This window comes from Rhipicephalus sanguineus, chromosome 9 (assembly GCF_013339695.2).
Source record: "Rhipicephalus sanguineus isolate Rsan-2018 chromosome 9, BIME_Rsan_1.4, whole genome shotgun sequence".
NCBI classification, from domain to species: Eukaryota; Metazoa; Arthropoda; class Arachnida; order Ixodida; family Ixodidae; genus Rhipicephalus; species Rhipicephalus sanguineus.
This window is the reverse complement of record NC_051184.2, coordinates 9,235,124-9,259,995: the sequence shown is the minus strand read 5'-3', so window position 1 is coordinate 9,259,995 and position 24,872 is coordinate 9,235,124. Positions and strand designations below refer to the sequence as shown.

The 24,872-nt window shown below is 47.4% G+C and overlaps 2 protein-coding genes across 2 annotated transcripts in view; one reads left to right on the top strand and one right to left on the bottom strand.

The window, feature by feature from the left end:
* Window positions 1-24,872, bottom strand: part of LOC119404339 (pyrokinin-1 receptor-like) — a 343,661-nt gene that overhangs the window by 217,271 nt on the left and 101,518 nt on the right. The window lies entirely within an intron of this gene.
* On the top strand, window positions 641-4,379 carry LOC119404574 (serine/arginine repetitive matrix protein 1-like). The gene is made up of 2 exons (XM_037671120.2): window positions 641-1,123; window positions 2,436-4,379. The coding sequence occupies exons 1-2, from the start codon at window positions 836-838 to the stop codon at window positions 4,353-4,355; spliced, it is 2,208 nt and encodes a 735-aa protein (XP_037527048.1). The 5' UTR covers window positions 641-835; the 3' UTR covers window positions 4,356-4,379.

Genomic DNA, 24,872 nt, shown 5'->3' with positions numbered 1-24,872 from the left:
TCTCTCTTCCTCACTCCGCCACCGTGCAAGCTGGTTGGTTCGTCCGTGTACCGGCTCAACACACCCAGGTCATTCAGCCATGAACTCGCCTTTTCGTCTACTTTGTTTCAATTCCTCCTGTTCTCAATTGTTTCAATTCTGTCCTTGCCGAGCAGCTATCTGATTAACCAGCCATACGTCCTACATTTTCTCGTTTCCAGCTTTCTTTCTCTAACTTTCTGGACTCCTCCACGCTTGTGGCGTGGGAACTTTACCTTATTTCGCATCTATACATGGTAGAGATAAGCGGAATGCAGACAAAAAGCCACACAACGGCTTGACTAGGTCTGTATCCCTTTTCGGCAGCAAGCAGCAAACGTGCCAAACAAAAAAAAAACGATACAATGCATGAACATGTGCATACACAAAGAAAAAGAACTATGTGCATGAAAACATGAGTAAAAATTACATGACGTCAATCCGTCCAAGAATGCGGGGGTACAGCTTCGGGCCATAAATAGAGCCGGGGAGGGGGCTGACAGACATGGCCTGGCAGACTACCTCCCCTTACAGATAACTCTAGAGTCGATTAAAGTTCCTCTTCTTCTTTTCTATCTCTGCAAGGCAGACGTTTCTTTTGAATGTTCACAACATTCAAGTCCTTGGTGAATTTCGAGCTGCGGGCACGTGCCATGGTAAACAGAAGCAACAAAGAAGAAAGAAAGGAAGAAAATTTGGCCGTCGCAGCGCGCACGGAGGCCTGGCTCCGGTGCTGGGTTGAACCGAGTCATGACTGGCGTCGTCCGAAGCTCGTGATTCGTTCCTAGACGCTCACTGAGTCGGCTCTCGCACAGTCATGAGCAGTTCCAAGCCCGTCGGAGGCCCTCGCATCCGGCTGGAGGGCGGTAGCGGTGGCTCCGTCGATGGAGGCTATCAGGAGATCGCCGTTCGCTTCAAGAGTCCCAGCAACTCGACAAGCTACGAGAGCTTCGCGAGTCGTCAGCCTCCCGTGGCGTACACGGCCGTGCTGGGGCCGTACGGCGCCAGCGTGAGCGCTTCCATCGATGACGGCGACAGGGAGCCAGAGATGAAGGTCGTCGAAGAGTGCAAGGGACACACGCCATTAGACGACATGGGGATCAAGGTATGGCAGTCGGGATGTACTAAATAAGGTTTCAACGGGGGCTAGTTGGTACGGCATTGTTCTTTCGCTGTGCTATGCTGATACACCAGGACAAAACGGAAAGGCTACAGTCGGTTACCGCCTAAGAATAGATGTAAGCTGCACCCACTGCTGTAGCTGTGTCACCGAGAGAGAATTTGCTTAAATTCCCCATCCAATGGCAATTGGCTATTTACGTGACATCAAGCACCTCCCTCGTATTACAAGTTATCGGTTACCTAGGAGACTGGTGCCACCACTTGATAAAAGTCTAAACGATAGGGAGGCAGTCGCGTGGCGGCGCCTGCGAGCTGATAATTTCGTAAACATCCGTAAACTTCAATAAAGATATTATAGAAGCTACTTCAAGCTAAAAAAATTTTCCGACAAACCCCGTAAGCACTACTTCCGTGGTGATGGGAAACTGACATTTTAATTTTATAGACGCCCATTACATCAACCCATACGTGCGTCCTTGAGCATTAAATTAGCGCAGTTCACCTTCATTTCTTCTTGTCAATTTTTACCTGCCTCTCACATTTTAATGCGTGTATATATATGACGTGCGTTGTGAGCAATAACCAGTCGCGGTTTGCGCACATATGCGTCTACTCTGTTGGTTTTGTCCAGTGATCAGTGTAGCACACCAAAAGAAGGATTTGTGCTGCATGCCCAGTACACAACGATAGCCAGTGACCATAGTGTTGTGACTGCTGAGCATGCCAAGCCCAATGTTCAATTCCCACCCTAGGTCGAATGCAAAAGTGCCGACGTTAACTAAGTGTTGGGTGCCTGTTCAAGTTCCCCAGGTTTTCTCAATTATTAGGCATCCCTATTCTAAAGCGTGTTTTATAGATCCAGCGTTGTTTTCGGACATCACGTCATAAAAATCAATCATTCAGTAAACTATCTCGCTTTGCGTAATTTAACCTGTCCTTAATAGGGATAAACAGCGTTGGTAACAATGGCCAAATCGCAAAACTATCACTGCCGCTGCGCTCCATAGTCCTATTTCACGCTTTCCGGAAATTCTTATCCAGCAGTCAGTAAAACAAGCGATCAACTTAACCCATCGATCACTAAATTAACAAAATATTCAGCGCCGCGTCGATGAGTCAATAATACAATAAAGGATGAAACAGGCAGCGCTGCCAAGTTCAGAACGACGGCAGAGAAGAATGACACAGACGAAGCGTCTGCCGATGTTGTGAACTTTCCAGCGCTGCCTGTCTCATCTATGATGTTTCAACTAGCCCGAACACAAGCTCTAATGAATACAATAAACTTTTTTCAGATACACAACAAGCAGCCAACAATTCGTCTCGTGCCCCGCTGTCGCGGCACGCCGTACGGTACCCAGTCGGGAGTAATCATCGACGACGATTACTCCGAAGATGAGGACTTGGTTCAACTGTCGCTTGATGCACCTCCGGGCCTCCGCGTAATCGGACGCTGCACCGACCACAGCGGTGGTGGCTCCTACTCTTACATCGAGGAGCAAATTAGCATGCCACCCGCTGTAGGTCGCACCGGTCGCTGCCGCGACCACAAAGCAAATCGCGGAGGTATGGGAGGTGGTGTCCAAGACCACTCGGGCGCCTCTGATCGTCATGGACGCCTGCCGGCCATCGCACACGTGATAGGCGAGTGCCGGCACTTCCCCAACATGTCCGAGACCGAGCTGTCGTACGAGGACGATTATCAGACGTGCAAGATGTGTGTGCAAATGTTACACGACAAGGGGAGAGACGGCGCTGCCGGAGGGGGCACAGGAGTTGGCCCAGTAACTTCGAAGTTGGCCCGCAAGTCGTCCATAGTTCACATATACGCCGACGGTAGGGAGGGCGACGGCTCCAAGGGTCACAGAGAGATACGTCTGTGCGAGATGAGGGCCCGCCAGGCTAGTAAAAAGCCTTCGCCAGGACAACCGCAGGCAGCACCGCCTCCACCACCACCACCGTCTTACCGGGACAGGGAAAGAAAATCCAGGGCACCGCACAAGGTGCCTTCTGGTTCTGGAATGAAGTTTCGCTCGAAAATATTTTCACAGCCTGCATCTAGGACACAGTCGCGCCCATCTTCAAGCCCATCACGTAGTCCTTCTAGCCCAACGCCCACACCTTCGAGGCCATCGTCGAAACAGTCTTCTAGACACGCCATTTCCAGTTCGCGTTCGCCATCCCGGCCAGACTCGCGCTCTCCTTCCATGGCGACAACTGCCAGGTTGGAAGTCGAGGACATGTCTTCGGGCTCTTCGGAAGCGTCGAGCATCGAGGTTCAAGTGAGCAAGCAGTGGGAGAGCAGCCGCCGCGACAAAGGTGACAGCGGACGCCGCGACAAAGGTGACACCGGGCGCCGCGACATAGGTGACACTGCGCGCGAGAAGAGGAGCAGCGGTCGCTCTATGTCGAAGAAGCCCATGGCGCCGACGCCTCCACCGGAGATACGTTACGCGATGCAGGCCAAGTTGGCGTTGAGCAAGGCTTCCCTGGAAAGCGTCAAGCGGAAAAGTACCGACAAGATCGGCGGCCTACCTCATTCTGCACCCACCTCGGCCGAGATGGTGATGCGGGCCGCCTGGGAACAGTACTACCGCGAGTACGACAGGTACAAGGAAGAGATGGCCGAATGGGAGAACGTGCAGCGAAAGATGCGGAAACAGCTGGCCCGCTTCATGTCGGGTCCCAGCAAGCCGCCCGCGCCGCCTCCGGGAGTCCGGGAGACCACACCGGCGGCTTCCAAGACCGCGCTTGCACTTGCCCACGACCCGAACAGCACCAGCATGAGCAACAGCGGCTCCAATCAGCCTCCCAACCCCGACGAAGGAATGCACATAAGAATCGGCCTGCCCGGCAGAATGGTAAAGGGACGTCGAAGCAGGAGCTTCAGTGTTGGCCGGCCTATCGAGGATGCGCCGCCGTGCGTGCAAGCCATATACGCTCATCCGGGAGCCTTCGGGCCACCCGGAATGTTCGGCTCGCAGCCTTCCCTCGGCGGTCCACCGCCACCGTTCGGACCGCCTCCGCCGCAACAGCTTCCCCCTTTCGGTAGGCCACCTGGCCCTCCGTTTGGCCCGTTCGGCCGCCCTCGAATGCCGATGCTTATGCCGCCGCCACAGCTCGGCCCGCCCGGTCCCTTCGGACCGCAGTTAGAGTATAGCGGGATGAGACCGCCTCGTCGCTCCATGTCGCACATAAGGCTCAACTTAATGTGAACAATGTGCACGTGATGCGGACTACTTCATTTCGTACCACTAAATTGCGGTATCAATCGCGGTATCAAACTCGCTTAACAATGAAAGCCCGCAGTGGCTCGTGGAAAGCAGTAGTAAAAAGGCGAATGCTTGCGCAATAAAAATACACCATTCTTTGAAGATGATCACATTGCGTCACTAATCATGCGCGTTGCTCTAAATGTGCTCGTGAAAGCCAGCAATATTGCTCATTTGCGAGGTAATTCTTTTGACATATATACAACGGAGTAGTCTGCCTCATTTAGCAGTGGCGTAGGCAGAAATCTTTTTCGGGGGAGGGCACGCCCTTGTTCCGACGTGGGGTCCGCGCAGGTAAGTCTGATCGAGTGTCATTTTGTGCTCTATATACCATGGCAGAAAGAGATTTCGGGGAGGGGGGCAAGTGCCCGGTGTGCCCTCCCCCCTCCCTGTCTACGCCACGCTGTCATTTAGTATAGCGATAGTAGTAGAACTAGATCAGAAAAACTCGTGGCGCACAGTCACTCTGGGAGATTGGTTAACACGTAGCATTTGTATTTGTATCGTCAAGCGACGAGTCATCCTTATTTTAAGCATATTGAAAATCATGTCCATTTAAGAAATATTTATGGAAAACTTATGAAAGCTTCAACTGAATTAACGTCGCGAAGGTTGATTAAACAGCGGAGCTAGTCGCATCAGTTTTAGCTTGGCCATTGCCGCACATTCCAGAATGAAGGCGAAGCGATGCGAGGCGAAAATTGCAGAACGAATGCGAGGCCCTCGCCTTTTCCAGGATGGTTATCAGCCGGTCCTCCTCTCCACACCACCTGCTTCGCTAGCGATGCTTTCCTTACCTCTACCTGCCTTCACCCTCTCCTCGTCGCTACCCTTTCTCTGCACGGCCGAACTCTCCACACTAGGCTTCTCTCTCACCCACTTAGTCCATACTCGCTCTCAAGTCAGGCGACGCTCTCGCAGCTGGGATAGAAAGTGCGGACGACAATTTACCTCGGCTCTAAACGGCTCCGCGGTTAAAACTAAAACTGTAAATTTAATTTGGTGAGGTTAACAGATCAAGAATAACTGTATTACTCCGCCAGTAGATGAAACTGAAGAGAGCATCAGTTGTCCTCATTTTATTGGTAAAATAACAGATCAATGAGAGTGAGAAAAGGGCAACATTTCACAGTTCGTATAGAAATCCGAGAGTTCTATCTCACTAATATTGTTTTTTTTTTTCATTCACGTACTCGAGTATTATTACGATGCACTCAAGTATTGTATCAGTACATGGAGTGCTGATAGTGATAGTGACACAACTCTCGTAGTACGTCGTTTTCGGGGAGAGGGAGGGCCAAGAGTGAAATGCTAATAAACTGCCGTATGGCACCTTAAGTCATCGTAGCTACAGGGGTCGAGACCTTCGCATGCAGTAACACGAAAAGAAGCCGAGGGATTTGAGTGACGTTCTCAGCTTTAAAAGCATTGATGTTGTCCGGTAGCACGAGTTTATTCACCAGTCGCTTTCTCCAAAGTTAACTTATACTACATTACGTCTGAAATGGAAAGGATATTAGACATCCGGCTTTAAAATTTGTGAGCTGTGGCGTTAGCTATTGCTCCCATCGCTACTACCTAGTGCATACATAAAATAACAAGGTGGTCGAAAAAAAATTGTATAGTGGTAACCCGTTTGGGAACAGCTATACGCACGCGTAGTTGGCAAGACAGAATCTTAGTACGCTTGTGAGAGAGATAAAAAATAAATGAGGAAAAAAAACAATTTCACACACGCATGAGAGTCGTTCAGACAGGAAAGTAGATCGCAGGAAGCCGAGTAACGCTTGTACGGCCTTCTGCGACGTTAAGTCTGGACGATGGCGTAGTATTCTTTCCCCTGACAGAGGCTGGTCATCTAACTTGTCGAGAGTATTACTACTAGATTGTCTCCGCGCGATCGCACAGAACATGTCAAATGGCTTCTTCATCTCCGCAGTGTACGCAGGCCCATATTTCCCCACCCCGTTTCTGGGTAGCATTCCGGATTCTATCACCTGGTTGACCTCTCTGCCTTCCTCTTTTCTCTCTCTCTCTCTCTCTAGCACGCTTGTGGCAGTCTGCTTATTCGTCGACTTCAGCTTCTCATAATTATTTCTACGCTTCAACACTTCAAAGTTTATTTGCTTTGTGATGTCGCAATCACGCTATGGCGTCTTGGGGTGTGGGCACAGGTACCTTGAAGTATAAACAAGCACTAATCTTATCCGTAAATTAATGCATTGCATTACATTCAAGAAGTTTAAAGCAATAAGGTTTGATAATATATGTACGAATAGAGCTAGCCATTAGCTTTTTTTATTATTATTGCATTAGTTGGCCCTACGGTATCAATACGCCTTACACAAAATTGTGCAACTGTGTCTCCTTCATGAAGTCCAGGAGGGACCTATGATTCAGACCGTGTATCCACCGCTGCGAGTCAGGCGGCCTGGTGTGCTGAAGCCCCGCACTCCGCAGGCCGCGTCGACGAGCCGCTTGTAGCCCAGGGCATGTCCATAGAAGGTGTTTCAGGTCCGCTTCCCGCACCGGCGCATGACAAAGTGGGCATTTCGAAGTTGTTTCGGTGTACCCCCACTTCGCGCGGACTGGAGGCGTCACAGCCCCACTCACGCGAATTCTTCGGAGCGATACCTCCTCTTGAAAAGTGAGTCCTATCGGGAGGTCATGACCACGCCGAGGTATGAGAGCTCGCGTGGTGGGACGAAACTTTTCTTCGTGAATGTCCACAGTGTCATAGGGTGGCAGCAGGAGCCGAGGTAAAGGGTACATGACCGTTCAAAGGTGGAATGCCGACAGCGCAACGCCTCGTCTTGATCTACAAGGTACTGGGAGTACTGGAACGTTCCTCAGTAGCGAACAAACTATGGCTTCCAAATGTTTCGAAAGATACAGGCGCACGTTAAGGAACCTCGGGTTGGCAAAATTGATCCAGTGTCCTCCACTACATTACAGCCTGAGAATTTATTATTCTTTATTATTATTATTATTATTAGTAGTAGTAGTAGTAGTAGTAGTAGCAGTAGTAATTTTTTTCTTTATGCCAGCACCAAGATTGTTCTTGGGAACATTGATTGATTTATTTTATTAGTCCTGAAAATGTGGATATTGAACTTCAACAAGGAACAAGGAATGACACTTTCGGTGTCATTCGCTCAAAATTTGTCTTCGACTGCACTTTTTATCTTCACCAATTATCGATTTCGTCGTTCGACGTCCTCCGAGCGCGACAAAAATAACGAAGCAATGAAAGCTTCGTAAAACTCCTTTCAAGGGTGTCGAAAAGTCGGAAAGTTGTAAACCCACTTTCCTTTGCTCACTCTCTCTCTTTGGCGAGCGAGGCTTAACCGCCACAGTATGTGGCTGTTCTTTTTCTATCTTTTTATTTTGAAACCGAACTTGAGCGAGAAAGACTTGTTTTACGACGGCACAGCGGCGGCATAACAGGCGTGGCAGTTATTTCGGCAATCTTGTCGTGCCTGAACCCGCTTCTTCACCGTTCAGAAAGTTCCACGAACTGTTCTGCCCAAGTTCTGCCTTACTTCCAACTCTGCTTTCGACATAACACCCACGTGCCACTGCTGCAGCGCTTTTTTTTTGTAATTCCGTGCGCAGCGAAAAACGAAAGTATGTTCCTTGCTCTCTTTGGAGATCGTTCGCTTTGTTTTAGCACAAACAGAAAGTTAAGTTGACACCAAGCAAACCAGCGATAGCAAGGCTTAGAGTTGCGCACGAACTCCTGTAACAGTGTTTTAACTCTAGGCGCGGGTGCTGCATGTTGGCGCCGCGCAAGGCAACTGTGGTTGAAAAGAAAGGAAAACAGCACCCAGGCCGGGAGCGTCTCTTTGTACTTCAACAGCTCGGGCCCAAGTGGCTTCGAGTTGTAAGAGTTTCTCGTGCTTTCTCGTATGCTTTTTTTTTCTATGTAGCTATGTGAAATATTTAATGGAGTAGATAAAAGCTAGAAACCAAACGTCAAAGAGCTAACCATAAACATTGCCGTTTTAAAAAAGTTGGCAAAACTTGCAACTCAGACCTCTTAAGGCAATCGAGGACGCTGTTAATGTTCTCGTTATTTTAAAGCTTTTCTTATCTGCATTATTGTCAGTTAAAAATTACCTATACTTTTACAGAGCGTCGAGTTTCTTTACTAGAGGCTTTATATAGTCACCATTTTGTTATGACGTAATACCTATAACTTCTTAAACACTCTTCCACATATTGTATATAACATCGCTTGCTCTTCACGGACTGCGAAACTGATGACGTCACCCGATATCGGCGCTTACGCCAGTCAAGATCGAAGTCAGTAGCATACAACCACCGGAGGAGTTCCGAGGCTGTCCGCTATTTATTTCCCCGGTTCATTTACCACAAACGCGGAAATATGAGCCGGGGCGATAACTCTGGCGCCCGCTCCATATGATATCGAGTCTGCACGCACCACCGCACCCATGGCGTCAAAGAAGGACGACGGTTCTTTGTGCTGATGTCACATCTTCATCATACATTGTTGCACGTACGTGCAACGACAGGTACAGTAAAACCTCGGTGATACGATCACGGCTCGTACGGATTTCGGGGTGATACGAATTTTTCTGTGGTCCCGGCCAAGGCCCATTAGCCTGCAATGTATTGGGGTACGGTTGTTGCGAGCAGATTTGCACCCCGCGACGTTTGACACGAACGTATGCTAGCGCACAGGTACGAACAGGTGCGGCCCGCGCTGTCGCGGAAGACGCGGACGACGCGGCAGTCACGCGCGGGCGCGGGCATGCGCGCTGTGCGACCATCAACGGTGCGTCGTTGCCTCCGAGATAGTGCGCGCGAATATTGGAGGCCTTTAGGCGCCTTCGCGTTTAGGACAGATGACGTTGACGTCGCGCTTTTTTTTTTTTTTTTCGACGCGTTGACGCGTGCTCCTGTGCTCGAGGCAGCAGCGTCTTTGTACTGTGTTAACACGTGCCTGCCACGTCGATGCAAGCCATGTCCCCGCAATCAGACGTTATATGAAACAAGACTGAAACTTGGGCTGCGGGTCCGCCATGCAGTCCCATTAAAGGTGGACGAAGACCCCAAGAGGCGAAGCGGACGGTCTTGGCGAAGGAGCTTGGCCTCTATCGTGTGCAAAGCGCTTCTTAAGTCACTTTTGCCGCAGTACTTTGGTGTCATGCAGAAAAGCAAACGTAGTAAGATTTGGAAGGGGCTACTAGCGGTCACGGGGCACAACACATCTGGTTCATTAATTACACACGTGCGCATGCACCTTATATACGAGTACAAGTATGATCGTTGTCGTTTAAAAACTTTACTGGCAATCATTCAGAGCTGTCCATGACGCCGCTGCGGCCCTGATAAACACTGAATCAAAACGTAACCCAACTTTCTTCTGTCGCATACTAATTTTCCATGTTTTCTGGTGATACGAATTTCGGATGATACGGATATTTTTGGTAACCCCGCGAGATTCGTATCACTGAGGTTTCACTGTACGTCGTTGTCGTTTGGATTCATGATAAGCGTCACTAAGAAGTGCGAGACAGGGAGCTCAGACTGTATAAACCGCAAACGCGAAAATATGAATTAGGTTGAGTGCCACCGCACGCATGACGTCAAGAAAGAAGGACGGTTACTTTTGCTAACGTCACTCCTGCACCACTCCATTGTTGCACGTATTTTGCTAAGGCTGTCGTTGGGTTCCATGATGAGCGACACTAAGAAGTGGAAAGAGAGAGAGCTCGCATTGTATAAGATCTCGGGTCGATCGCCATCCGCAAACGTTGACCCGGAAGAAATTTGGTGGCTCGGTAGCCTTGCTGGGGTAATTGCGGTAGAGGGATCGGCTCGCCCAGCTGTGGCCGCCAGGGAGAACAGTGCCTTGCCGAAGAAAACCCCCGCTTGGCCGCGAAATTCTCGCCAGAAGAAAGGAAGGGGCTGAATGAAACTCGTCGGAGCAAGGACCAACCATCACCCCTCATTGAACCTCATTGCGTTCGCCGGATATCCGAAATCAATAGGCACCCCACCCCCTCCCTGCTGCTATTGAGCCTGCCGCAAGACTCAATGCAGGATTCCGCGGGGACCACTGAACACCCACGTCCGTCTCTTAGTCCAAACTGTCCAATTTCGTTACTCGGCGCGCTTAATGAATCAGAACACAGTTTCCTGTTTAGAGGGTGCTTTTGTTGCAACCGGGAAGCCTGGAAACGTTCTATTGGAACAGGAAAGGGGCCCTCGGATAACATCGACGGAGGATTAATCCCGAAGCAAACGGTACGCTCTTTGCGGGCTGTTTCTCGTTATGGTGTTTAGCGTCGGAGAGTAATCTACCGTATTTGTTTGGCTGAAGGAGCGCTCTAAGGGCCACCTCTCTGTGTTGTTGCATTCTATGAGGTGTGCCTTCCTACAGTGTGTACTCCTTTCAAAAACAACGAAATGGTCACTGTACGAAAGTTAGAGCAAAGGAAGCGGTGAGACTGACCATCACGCGTGAACTGCAGGCGAGGCACGCATCGGGTTGCGCAACTCTATGCATCTTGTTACATTGTGCTGTAGCAGCCCGGTTGTTTGAACACCGTTCATTGTAGCGACGTAATTCAACCTTTTTATCGTTTGTGTACCAGGAATGGACAAAATTGTAACGCTATCCTTGCCCTTCATGCTTTGTTTGTTAAAGAACGGTGTTCCTACCATGAAAAGCTGACCATATTTCTTTCTATTTGTCTTGTTTTGTTTGTGGAACACCAAAGGGGGTGCTCTATGAGACAGAGTACAAATAAAGTAGTCTAATATAAAAGTTTGTGTTATCAAAACTGGGACGAATCTGGAGATAGTTTAATTATAATAGGTCTAGTTCGTAAGGTAGTGTGGTATAGATATTACAGTTCCATACATCGTGTTTCTTTTCTTTTCTGCGAGGCATTTATCTGAAACAATTGAAATAGATTTGCATAATGTACATTCGTACAAGCGTGTTGAATCTGCCATGATTTATTTATAACTTACTTAGTTGCCCATTTTAGCCATAACGCGCTCTGCCTACGTTAATACTAATTGGCAAGGTTATATCACTAATTATGATGGAGTAGTTTGCAAGTAATGAGGAACAACTTCCGAAGTACAGGGTCTCTAATGAATTACCCTACCGCACTGTCGTACCCAAGTTCTGCAAGCTTTTGTTGATTTTATCCGTAATCAGTCAAATCGGCTTCGCTGCGCTTTCGGGCGCCACGACAGTGATTGCGCATGCAAATCTGCTTTGGCACAAATTGCTCGGTGCTTTTTCTTTTGTTTCTCCGCATGTGAGAAAAGCCGATGTTCTCTCAATCCGTCTGCCCAAATCAAACTAATGAGAGAAAATGGCTGCGCAACCACATGTTTGGTATTCTCTCTCTCTCACTCTTCTCTCTCCTTCTCTCCCTCTCTCTCACGAATGACTGAGCAGTTAGGACCATTGAGCCAAGGTCGTTAGCGCTTAGGCACGCTGCGTCTCTTCCGGCTGCAAATTGTCATCTGCTGTCATCTGCGCGCAGCTGGCCTTTCTACTTTGGTTCTCACGTTTTGCTTGCACCTTTCTTTATCTGTGATGGCGCTTTACTGATTGCGTTGAGTTAATCTACGCAACAGCGGAACTTCACGATGCTACGCCGACTGTGACCATAGGTGTGCGCACAGGGGGGGGGGGGGGGGGGGGGGGAGGGGGCCGCCCCCCCTAATCATTTAAGAGGGGCGCCGAGTCGGCCTTATCTTTACCCAGCGGGAACATGCCCCGCCATCGTGTATAGCGCAGGCTTATGTTCACCGAGGTTTTTTGACGATAATAACGGCCGAGGACCCCTGATTGGTTCTTTATTAATAATATCTGCGGTTTAACGCCCAAAAACTACGATCTGATTATGAGAGACGCCGTAGTGGAGGGCTCCGGAAATTTCGGCCACCTGGGGTTTTTTAACGTGCACCTAAATCTAAGTATGCGGGCCTCAAACATTTTCGCCTTCATCGAAAATGCAGCCGCCGCGGTCGGGATTAGATCCCGCGACCTTCGGGTCAGCCGTCGAGCGCCATAACCACTATACCACCGTGGCGGGGCCCCCCCTGATGTTTCCTTCCAAGAACTCTTCACTTCCCACCTGTATATACCCGGAAAGACGGGTACCAAAGGCAGTACGTTGTGTTAAGCACGTCGTCGCTCCATTTTCCACTTTTGCATCCAATGAGTAGCTTGTATTCTTTCGAACTCAACGAGTAGAGGGGGGGGGGGGGGAGGGTCGTCCACTTCATTAAACTTGGGTCTATTCCTAACTCCTTCCACAAAACTCGTTTATTTGGTGGATGTTTTAGTGTTAACGCTGCTCAATCATTCCTCGTCCCTCTGGTCATTGGCCGCACTCGGCCCTTCCGCGGCTTGCCATGGCCTTCACGAATGCCTACTCCTGTCTGATTGGAATGGCCAACAACTCCACATGCAATTACTGCAGCTGCGAAGAAACGATCTCCCATCTTCTGTGTGAGTGTCCCCGTTCCAGTGCGCCAAGACATGAACTTTCCAATGCGCTAGATGAACTTGACAATCGCCCTTTGTCGGAAGAAAGGGTTTTGGGACTCTGGCCGAGTCCATCGTCAGCACAGAAGGCTCTAAAAGCATTATTGCGCTTCTTGCGGACAACAGGTCTTGGAGACAGACTCTTAGTAGGGCCATATTCTCGTTTCCTTTTTCCCCCCTCTCTTTTTCTTTTTCCTTTTCTTGCTCTCCTTTTTTGTAACATCTCTCTTCTATCATCTTTGATCCCCCTTACCCCTTCCTCCAGCACAGGGTAGCCAGCCGGTCTAAGAACTGGCTAACCTCCCTGTCTTTCCGCTTGTTTCTTCCTTCCTTCCTTCCGCCATTAAGAACCACATATCATCATCATCACCACGACCACCACCACCACCATAATTATCGTCCCTCTGGTGGCCACGATAGCCTCCTAATTAGCCAAGACGATCGAGTGACCGTGGTTTGTCCAATTAGATAGATCGGTAAAACAAGCAGGAGGAAATCCGCAGATCGGATCAAGCTTAGCTCAATCGTTTGAGCGCAGGACTTGTTTGTGACATATATCGTGTGATTGCCCTGAGAAGAAACTTTTCGAAGAACTTTATAAGCACTTTTTTACCGTTTGTTTTCTTATTCGTAATATTATTTTTTCGTTGTACCTACTTTTGCTATGTTTGCCTCAAGCAGAGATCTCTTCGCTCATACACAGGAAGCAGCGCTATTAGATGGGAAGAAACTCAAGCAAAAGGAAAACGAAACAAAAGTGGTCTGCGTTCTTTCGCTTCGTCCCGTCTTATAGCGCTGTTTCCTGCCTATAATCATGAATCAAAGCAAACCCAAATGCTATCTGTTAGCTTTTCGTAAACGTGCGTGAATCAAATAACAGTGATACGGAGTCGGGGCTTTTGTTTCGTTTGTCTGTGAGTTACAACGCTCAACATCCAACGTGTTTATCTTTCAGTAACCTTACGAAACAATAGTGCGAAGAAGACTCACCGAAGCCAACAAATGATCCACCGTGCAAAATCTCGAATATTTCGCACCATTAGATCAATGTTTCGGCTTCGCCAAGCAGTCACAGGTCTTTCCTCCTATTCTAGTTTTTTTATCTATCTCTTGCCCCCTTTCTTTCACCTCAAGGTCATTCCACAAACAAACACTTAAAGAAGGTGATGCAGTGCAGAAGGATCGAATTCTCAACTTCGTGCTCTCTCTGCTTCCTCGAGAGGTCGTTCGCTAAGGAGTAGGGCGCACGTTTTCAAGAAGCCGTGCTCATGCACATGACAGTAAGAGTAAACGCAGGTAAAGAAGCCAAAGTAAGCGTAGCAACGACAGTTAAAAAAAATGGCGGTGGGTATGAATAAAGGCTGTCGTGGCAGCGGCGAGAGGTTTCTCAACGCTGACTGCGAATGCATCGACCGGTTTGACTATAAATAAAAATAACAAAAAGCAGAGTGCGCAAAACGGGGGAAAAATGTGAAAGTTTAGCGAGGGCTGCAGTATGGTGCGAAGGAGCTCAGCGATCGTCACGAGCCGCCGCACAATCAGGGAGGACCATAAATCCTGCCAGGTTCTGTTCAATTCTCTCGCACTTCTTCGGCCCTTATTCAGTTTTCCTCTCAGTCGCGGCCGCTCGGAGTCACCACTTGAGGCTTGCGGTGGCTCACGGCAACCTTAGATATGGAAAAGCAAAGGAGATGCAAACAGGCCCATTCCGAAAAGTGCTGTTAGGGACAGAAGTGTTCGCGAACTTTCTAGAAGCGCAGGCTGAAGGGGAAGAGGCTGCTGATGCTCGTGCGGACCAAACCGATGAAAATGCCAATTCGCGAAAGCGTATTTCTCGGTCGTGTCGTTTTTTTTTTCTCTTGAACTCTATTTTTTTTCTTCCCATTCACTTGTCGAAGAAGTTCCAGCTGCAATGATGAGTGATTCCGTTGCTTCGAAGACGTTAAAAGTAAGGAGGAACTTCGGCTGCGTAACGATATCGCGAGGTGCGTGCGTTTCCTTAAGTGAAGAGTAGTCGATGCTCTGAGTGGCTCCTGAAAAAGTATGTTAGCCCAAGCAGTGTAAGTCGAGTGTAAGTCGAGTATGTTGGCAAGAGACTCCTGCTTACGCTGAAATGACGAGTTGTATTCTTCTGTCCATAGCGAATGCATTAGGTCGTTTCGACGCCTCTAGCTGCTCCTGCTAATGCTCTTGAAAGCGGAGGAGTACGTACGCCGCCAGAGGATTAAGTTTGCTTAATGACTATATATATATATATATATATATATATATATATATATATATATATATATATATATATATATATATATATATATATATATATATATATAAACGAAGGTAAAATGCAGGAAGGTTAACTTAAGCACGGGTTCTGTTGGCTCCCTTACACATAGAGAGGAGTAAAGGAGAAATAATAGATAATATACAGAAGAAAATAGTATAATAAGAAAAATGAGAAATAAACAATTAGTGGGAGCACAGATGACACGAACACGCGCTCGTAGTTCACAAATGCTCCTGAAGTCCGGTCGACTTCAAGTAGCACAATAGGGCTTTCGTGGCCACGTAGGTTTACGAAACCGTGGACTAAGGTCTGGGGATCTTGCTTTGTGAAAGTCTTCTTACATCGGGACGATGGAATTGGGATTGTTGAATATGTCGTTGAGTTTGGTAGGTTGAGCACTGCCATCGAATGCGCTGATTCGTCTCCTCAGAGCAGCATGAGTTGCATGCCGCACTGTCGGTCATTTCAATTAGACAAGAATATACGTTCGTAAATGCCACACTCAACCACGTGGGGCACAGCAAAGTTGCAACGCGACCGGATAGTCCGGATGGCAAACGAAGTAGCAAATTATGGTGAATAGAATAGAAGGAGAAGTAGGGGAAATCCCGTTATTCCCCTGTAAAAGTGTGATGTGGGGACCGAGTGAGGTTAAAGCATGATTAGTGGCACCGGTTAAAAACGATATGTCGATTACTAAAGAAGTCACTCCATATGTAGCTTCCGCAAAACATGGTTCCACATCCTACAACTCATTTGACTACCGTACAGCTGTAGAACGCCTACTTTAATCTCTGTGTCGTTCCACAAGAAGATGGAGAATGTGCGTACTCCCAGTGCTTCCTCGCATGTTGCCTCTCAAAGGCAGACAGGATGCGGCTGAGTGAACTTAACTCAGTGAACTGAGTACAGCTGAGGTCTTATTAACTCATTCGTTCCCTCGAGAAGTAACGAATGAGTTATGAAGACCCTAGGCGCTTGTATGTCGCTGCAAGTCGACATCCGAGGCTTCGGAGCATTCCTGTAGGCACACATGCACGCCTACAACAACGCGTACGCACAGTTTACAGAAGCGTCTGCAAACCCACACACACTAAGTTGGCCGGAACAAGCTCGCCTAAGAATGACTGCGACAACAGGACGAATTCAGTGGGAATTGCCTGCGGGCAAGCGTTCGAAATCGAAGAGTAATTTCTTGTCTCTCCGGAGAGAATCTAATCAAATATGGAGGACGGTGTCGAACTGCGAAGCATAAGGCTGTACGAGGACGGAACGGGAATAGTTCTTCTTGTTATCCCGTTTATCTTCAACGCGAGTCCACCATCGTAGCAAAATTTGGGGCATTGCTTCTTTGGCCAACGATGGCGTTCGATGCCTTGCGCCTGGGGGCAATCACGAATCGATGCATTTGTCAAGATGTTCGAGCTTCTAACGCGCGTGGGCCTTCCAGTCCGGAAGGAACTGAATCGAAATCAGCAAAATGCTCGATGCATGAGCCATCGATCATATCAGACAACGCATTTCTTTTCTAAAAAAAAAAAGCTTGAAACTAAGCGTCTGCTCCAATATTAACGAGGCTGCCTTGAAGGAATTATGGCTTAAGCTACTATGAGATGCCACTGTTCTTAAAAGGCTTTAACAACCCATGAATCAGTGTGTGCACGTGAGCCTTTGTAATCCTCGATTCAATATTAAGACACGCCCTATGTAAAATAAACGAAATATCACGAAACAGATAGCTTATGTGCGAGTATTTGCAGATTAATGGTTTTACTCAAAACTTATATTGTTATTTTAATTGAATAGCGAAATGTGTGCTCTCTAGTGTTGCGTATAAACAATCGAGGAGTGTTCGAGCCTACTACTTTGACGAGGACAGAAATAGAGACGACACACGTCCTCTTAAAAACAGTTGGCTGGAAGCCTGCTAGCTATGGGCAACCAACGAGCTCAGGCAAGCACAATTGTCAGTTACCGTATAAACTAATTTTTCTAGAAATGGTTAACTAATTCTTGGACGTCTTTATGTTGTCAAACTTCAGCGCCATATCACTGACAACCAATGTGCGGTTTTACGCAGGAGTAGACTATTTCCGCGCAGGATAGCGATCGATCGACGAATATTAAACCAATGGGAGAGCTTCACTGGCGACGATGTCATTACTTTTGTTGTGCAGTGAACCGTACAATGTACTTTTTGTTTTGTTTTTATTGCGATAGCAATTATATGGACAGTCTCGGCTGGATTTTGCCGTCGCCGTCGCCGCCGTCATGCACCGTATATGTATAAGTATGTATATATATATAAAGGCCCCAAAGAAAAATAACTCAGAAAAATGCTTCCGAAGCGCGGAATCGAACCAGGGACCTCTTGATCCGCAGCGAGCGGCGCTATCCACTACGCCACGAAACGCAGATCCTCCACGTAGCTAACGGCGAGCGTTATATACACACCATTTAGCGCTGGACGGACTCAGAGACAGCAGGCGATAATAAGCGTTTCTTCATTACCAGCGAGGTGGCGCTAGGAGCCCGACGGGCGCATTTAAAAGTCGTCGGCGAGCTCGCTCGCTTCTTCTTATATTTGCGCATGGGAGAAGCTTGCCCTTCCGCTGTCTGCTCGCGCGGTTTTCTCGTGGAGAGGGGTAGAGGAATGTTTCACGCTTTCACCGTGATGTCCGCGCTCATGTTACGGCGCGTACGAATGTCACTCGAGCTCAGGGACGCCGCCAAACGAACAAACAGAAGATGAGCGCGAACTATCAAGTGTCACAGCTCGACACTTGAAGCACGCTAGTTTCCTTCGCTGCTTCGGCCGCCTTTGCAACAGAAGCGCTGTTCAAACTGAGAGTATCCATTGGCGAGCCTCACTTCGTATAGCATTAGTTCCTTGCTATCGCATTCATTGCTTCGCCCTTGCGGCGAAACTGTGACTTTTTTTTTTTGTTTTCGTCTTCAACCAATATTTGTTCCCTTCATAGCGTGTCTGCGGAATCCAGTTTCTTCCAATTACACTTTCTAAACGAATCTGCTATCTCTTACCACTATGCGATGGCGCGCATCAATGCGTGGCGTGCACCACGTATCGACTGACAAAAAGAAAGCGCGAAGCAATCTTCAGTAGTTAGGATATTGCATTGCGTATAAAGCCATGTCGTCAGAAACTGCTGTAGAAGACCGTGACACGTTTGCTTTATGCTGACAGCGTTTGTACGGTGCCTGGAATACTGGGTCTTTATAGGCAATGGCGCCATGTTTACGGTGACGGACGTCATGGCCAGCTGGCAGCCTCCGCGCAAAGAAGCTTGCTTCTTTTAGGTGCTTTATGAAGCGTTCTTTAGGGCTTTCTTTCGCACAACGTTGGGCTATGTTCCTCTCTGCTCGAGGTTCTGTTTTGTTTTTTTTTTTGTTTTTTTATATTGCGTGCTACAGTCCTGAAGCTCCTAGAGATTGTGGCACCGCTCGCGAACAGGTTCGAGTTTGACGGGCCATTTGGGAGCCGAGAATCATCGAAGTGGTGCTACGAGCACGGGCTCACTACCGTGTTGCGTCATGCCGAGTTACTGACACCGGTAATCGAAGGTTTCGCGGCTCAACCTCCCCTCCTACCATTCAGCCATGAACATTATGTTCTCGTAGTTCTTTTAGAACTTAAAGGTCAACCAAATTTAATGTATGTTCGTGTGTATGTTTGTGTGTGTCTACACATGCAAAACTGAAAACATCTGAAGGAATCGAATCCCCTCACCCTTCCTCTGGCTATGTCAACAACAATAACGGTCACGTAGGCTTGGCTGTATCCCTTTCTTTGTGTTCCGGCTAGTTAGTCTGCTGACCATCTCCGAGTGCATGTACACTCGGAGACGACCTGTGGGACTTCCAGTTGCATAGCGAGAATGCCCTAAGAGTCATTTTAATAATTACAAGATCCACAAGGAGTCCACTTTGGAAGTTGTACAAGTGACGCGTTGGCGTAGAATTCTATTGTAAGTTGCTTCCTTGCGTAGAACGCTGTTCTCGCACGGCGTCCACATTGCGCCTTTTATATTCTTTCCACCATTCGTCAGCATCTGGAACGACCCTACAGAAGGTGCAACTCCAGAAGGTCGAAATTAACTCGCAGTTTCCCAGTACTGCGTGCCTCGTAATAATATCGCGGCTATGACACGTAAGACCCCAGCAACTATTATTATTTATCGATTACTATAGGGAGATCGACGCATGCGCCCTGAGCTCTTCCTATGCCGGCGCTATTCCTTAACACTTTTTCACACTGCTCAGACTGCTGCAACATCTGACTGAAGCCCTTATTTAAGGCGAAATACTTGCATGCCTCATCAGACGCGAAAATTGACTGTCGGCGTTGACCGCCCTTTTGCGTCGTCGGCGTCAACACGAGTGATGCAAAACATCATCATCACGCGTTACGTCATCATATGACGTCGTCATTACGTCATAGGTTGCCGATATACGTCATCATGACATCGCTACTACGTCAGATGTTAACGTCATCGCATTGATCGTCGCCTGGTCCAAGATCACGGAGGCAGTGCCAACCCAGGTTAGGTGCAGAAAGCTTTCGGAAGGGCGCGGGGAAGGATCAAAAACGTCGACTGAGAAGAAAACGAAGATGGTTTTCGCCTTAGAGTCAGCTTAGGTGAATGCATAAAGGACTGTGTGATTTTTTTTGCGCCTCTTATTGACCCAGCGTACTTTACGCAGGCGCTGCAGCCAGGCCGGCTCAAGCCCCTCCCGAGCGAGGTCATACACGTGTCGGACAGACCATCTTTCCCTGTCAGAACTCTGGATGTTTCATATTCAGTGGCGGGCGCTTGGCGCGAATGATCGAGCAAGTCAAAAGCAACTGAAGTGCCCGGTGGTGTCGTGTTGCTGCCGCGTAAATGCCTCCGAAAAGAAGGTAACGAGACGCGGCTGCTGCTTTACAATGTCCGCGGTCGAGAAGACGGGGCTAACCCGTTGGATTTCGCTCAGCCTGTTGCTTCAGAAGTCAGCGGCAAGAAATTTCTTTTTCATGTCCTATTATCGTTCAACGCATGCGCGCCAGGATATGCCATTTGTTTTACTGTGACAAGCCAAGTTAGCTAGAAAACCAAGGTCGTCAGTTCTGTTTTGTTTTGCTTCTTGATCGCGCTTTAGTTTGTTGTTTAATATGACAACTCATCGCTTATACGTGTCACCCAGCGATCCAGTCGTGCGATTTACGGATTCAATGCGTGTTCTCGTTCGGTGTGCGGATGTCGTACATCACTCTTGGTTATTACGTCAGCAAATCTCTGCGTCAAGTTCCAACTTTCTTTTTTATCCCGGCTTGGTGACGTACGTTGGCGGAAATATTATATTTTATTACGTCAATGGATGGAGTGAGAATACGGCAGGATAGTGGTACAAATCAGTGTCAACCGAAAGTGACGCCCGGTGTGGTACAGTGGCGCATTTGCGGCTGATTTCTCAGGCGCTGTCATCACCTGTAAATAGTACGCACACGCGAATGCACCCACACGTAGAGTATGGCGTTCTTTTACAGCTTGGCATTGTTTAGTAAGGCGAAAGCCTTATATGCCCCATCAAACGCGAGAATTCACCGACAACGTCAACACGAGTGAGGCAAAAAATCATCATCAGGTGATGACGTCATCATGACGTCCCGTGATGTGACGCCATCACATGACATCGTCGCTTGATAAAAGGGGGCCGATCATGGAGGCAGTGCAAAACCAGGTGAGCTACCGAAAGCTCGTAGTGCCTCCAATCTTGTAGGCTGTGCAAAACTACGTTAGGCGCAGAAAGCTTTAGGAGTGTGGCATGGGAGGATCAATATATGAATTGAGAAAAAAAACAACAAGGTGTCTTTTGCCTTTGAGTAGTCTTAGGCGAATGCATAAAGGACCCTGATCTTTTGTTTCTCAAGCAGCTATGCTCCTGGAAGGATTCAAGAACGTTGTCTCATTAGTATAACGTGCTATGAAATACTACTCCATCCCACGGTGAGAATAAAAAGTGACCCTTGTTTGCATCGTCTTAGTCGTCTTTGTTATGTGACGCTATTTCGTGTTCTTTCAATTTCACCGGAGTAAAAGTTGCACCGCTAAGTGCTTCCTACTGCTCGCCTTTCAAGCGAGATGCACAGGGCTAACATGTCGTGTCGTCACGAGGCATACACGTCTTGAATCTCTGCAAATGACTCCCCGGGGTCCAAGACACGCGAGGAACTGGACGCGTTGCCTCCCGTTCTTTTAGACTGCCCTCGTGGGAATGTACTTGTGCAAGGAACTCGTTTGGAGTTCTCCCTCGCTGTTGCAACGTAAAGTGTGCAGTATTCTGGAAGCTATAAAGCTGGCTTTACCTAACAGGGCTGGGTATGCCACAATGTACCTGAACCCGCCGCTTCGTGCTACTTCTTCTGCCTTGCGTGTACTGTTTAGAATAACCGTAGGAAGACCACGCTACAATTTCCCGATTATTAGCGAGCCCGCTTCACGTAATATTCGATCGATCCGGTTTTTTCAGGATGACACATCTCCTTTATATCCCATTGCTTTACTTCAATAAATGTCAGCAGTAAGTAAGCGCTTTGTCGTTTTCATTCTACCTTTGTCCGTGTTTTTTTTAGCGCTGTAAGCCGTGATAATGAACCACCAATTTGCCCAAAAGAATTACCCCCTCGATCCTTCCATTCACGAATATTCAGGGTTTTAGGCACACGTCAGTATAGCGCTTCTACAACACCCTGAACAACTACAGACTCGCCTAGTTTGCTGTTCTTATGATTGCCCCATAATCCACTCATTTATTAGTGAAGCTGTCGGCACTAGTTGCAATCGTAACTACAGGCAATATTTACATGTCCCGTATAAAAATAGAAAGCTTTCAGCAGAAAATCCTCCTAGCATGTGGATACACAATTTATACCTTACATGTCTCGTCATGTAGGCTGGGACATCCATTAGCAATGTTGCATTCATATCAATTGAGATGTTTAGCACATAAATTTCGCAATAAAGTGTGAATATTGCATTTGCTTATAAATACTCTGGGTGTACGTCATGTTATATTAGGTCATCATGCCATCATGCAATTTTCTGATCATTTCATCATCATCATCATTTATTTACCCTTAAAAGCCCTTTTCAGTGTACTACGTAAAGGAAGTGGGGAAGCACCAATAACAACATCTTTTCATCATAATTTCATCTTTTAAGTTGCAGACTTCAGGCCCTATGTTGTTGAAATTTGTATTCATTAGAATATTTCTTAATAATTCGTAAAACCACTCCTTTGGTGACCCCCTTTCCAAGGATTTGATCGTTATGCCCAACACGAGTCGTCGTCAGTGCAGAAGAAGTGAACCGCTTATTGGTTTTATAGCTTTAAACGCAAACTTAATTTTATGCAGTACAGCCGAGACTCAAGGCAGCCCATTGACTTCTATTGTACCCTATATAAAGCTCGGGCACACTCTGTATCTTCTGCAGTGCTGCACAGTTTTAGCGGGGCGGCCTGACCAGCATCACAATCGCTTTATCTTCACTTTTGGAGTTTGGCTTCGGCATCTAAGAGGGAATCTCAATTAAGCTCTTCTAAAGGCCTTGAGTACGCGCCAACGGCTTCCCATCACATTTGGTCGTCCATACACCTATTTTGTTTAGGACTAATGTAAGTCATGTTTCTATTTAGACTACTGCCATCACTCCTGAATCAGCTCAAGACGAAAGTGATTATTGAGGCTCCTACAACAGTAACAAAAAGAAAAAAAAAACTTGCAGGGTTTCTTATGCAATCCCCTAAGACGACTCAAGGCGACAGCCATCTTTTTCTTTTTCTTCACTTTTCTTCTCAGTCGATGCATTGATTCTCCCCCGCCCCCCTCCGAAAGCTTTCTGCACCTAACGTGATCTTTTCGCGGCCTCCAAGATCAGAGGCATTGCAAGCTTTCTGCATCTCACTTGGTTTTGCACTGCCTCCGGGATCGGTCCACCTTTGACCAAGCGAAGACGTCATGTGATGAAGTCATCATACAATCTCATGTTATTTGACGTCATGATGACCAGGCTAGTAGCATAGCGCGGGAAGACACACGGACAAAGAAGAGGTACGATACGAACACAAGCGCTATAGCGCTTGTGTTCGTATCGTACCTCTTCTTTGTCCGTGTGTCTTCCCGCGCTATGCTACCAGCCTGTTCAAGATGTACCAACAAGCCCATATCGGTACCCTAGTCATGATGACGTCACAAATTTTGGCGATCTGTATGACGACGTCCTCACGTGATGGTGATTTTTTACATCACTCGTGTTGATGCCGCCAAGGCCGCCGGTAAATTTTCGCGTTTGATCAGGCATCGAATGCTTTCGCCTTAGTAAATTGCAGCGAACAAATTTACACGCTGGCGCACGATGACAAAAGCGTCATAGCGCGACAGCCCCTATCAACGTACGTTATGCGTAACCCCCCTCCCCCCCCCCCCCAAATAAAAAAGAAAAACAGGAGCATGCTTGGAATTCTGCGAAAGAAGGATGCCCGAATGTCATCACGTTTCTAATACGATGTGCGTAGGCCCAAAGATCAAGTATTCCGTATGTTCACTTATGCACGACCCTCCACGCTTCGGCAAAGGAATTGTTAACCCTCACTTGCCCTTGTGTGATATCAAATTTAGGTTCCGTGTATAATATTCTGTCTCGACATCGTGTTTACATTATTCAGTGTATATTTTCGTTCGTGCTACTTGACTTCATCTGATGAACTTCCCTTCCTAATCTGTTTATCATAAATTATTTCGAGCCGGCCCTTGACAGCTTCATCTTGGACCGCATATAAAATTCTCTTTCAGGAAAGTCTGAAACAGAATTCTAGGAACGGAAGCCCACGCATAGTATACTCAAGTCCACATTCAGTGCGCGTTGCGGACGCGGAAATTCCTGACTGTTTGGGACCGTGTGCGCTCAGCATTCAAATTTCTTGAGAGCGAACATATACTTTATTATATTTTTCTGGAGACAGTCTGCTAGACGCAAAGTTCAAAGGCTTAAAAACTACACTGAGGCCAGTGATAATAAGTTGTGTGGGGCAAAAAAAAAGCTAGAGGAAGAAAGAAAAATATAGAACAGCAGCTAACCCAAGGAGAGGATGAATACGAGATGACCAATGTAAAATTATGTGTTCCAGCTCGAGTATTATATGAAGCAAAACACCGTAAAGAACATCACATAAATAAAACTACGTACACTGGAGCAGGGAAACCGAATATCTTGAGGTATGAAAGTAGCTCATCATCAAGTTATGTTCGACTAAACATTTAAATTAATATAACTATCATTAGAGATTAGTAAATATAGAAAACTATTTCAATGTATCTATTAGTCGTGCAGACTAATACCTACGTATTACCTGTTCTTGCTTCGCGTCCAGACATCTAGCACGAGACCGTTTTCTGAATGTCGAGGGCATATTCAAGCGACCATAATCGAATGCAGAAGTTTACTCTCCGTTAACTGATAATACATAGTCGTTGTCGATGTGTGTATTTTAAGGATATTGTCGAATAAATAGTTTAATGCTTTCTTCGTGGAAAATAAGAAATCTTGCCAAATTATACGTGCATATTTAAAAGATA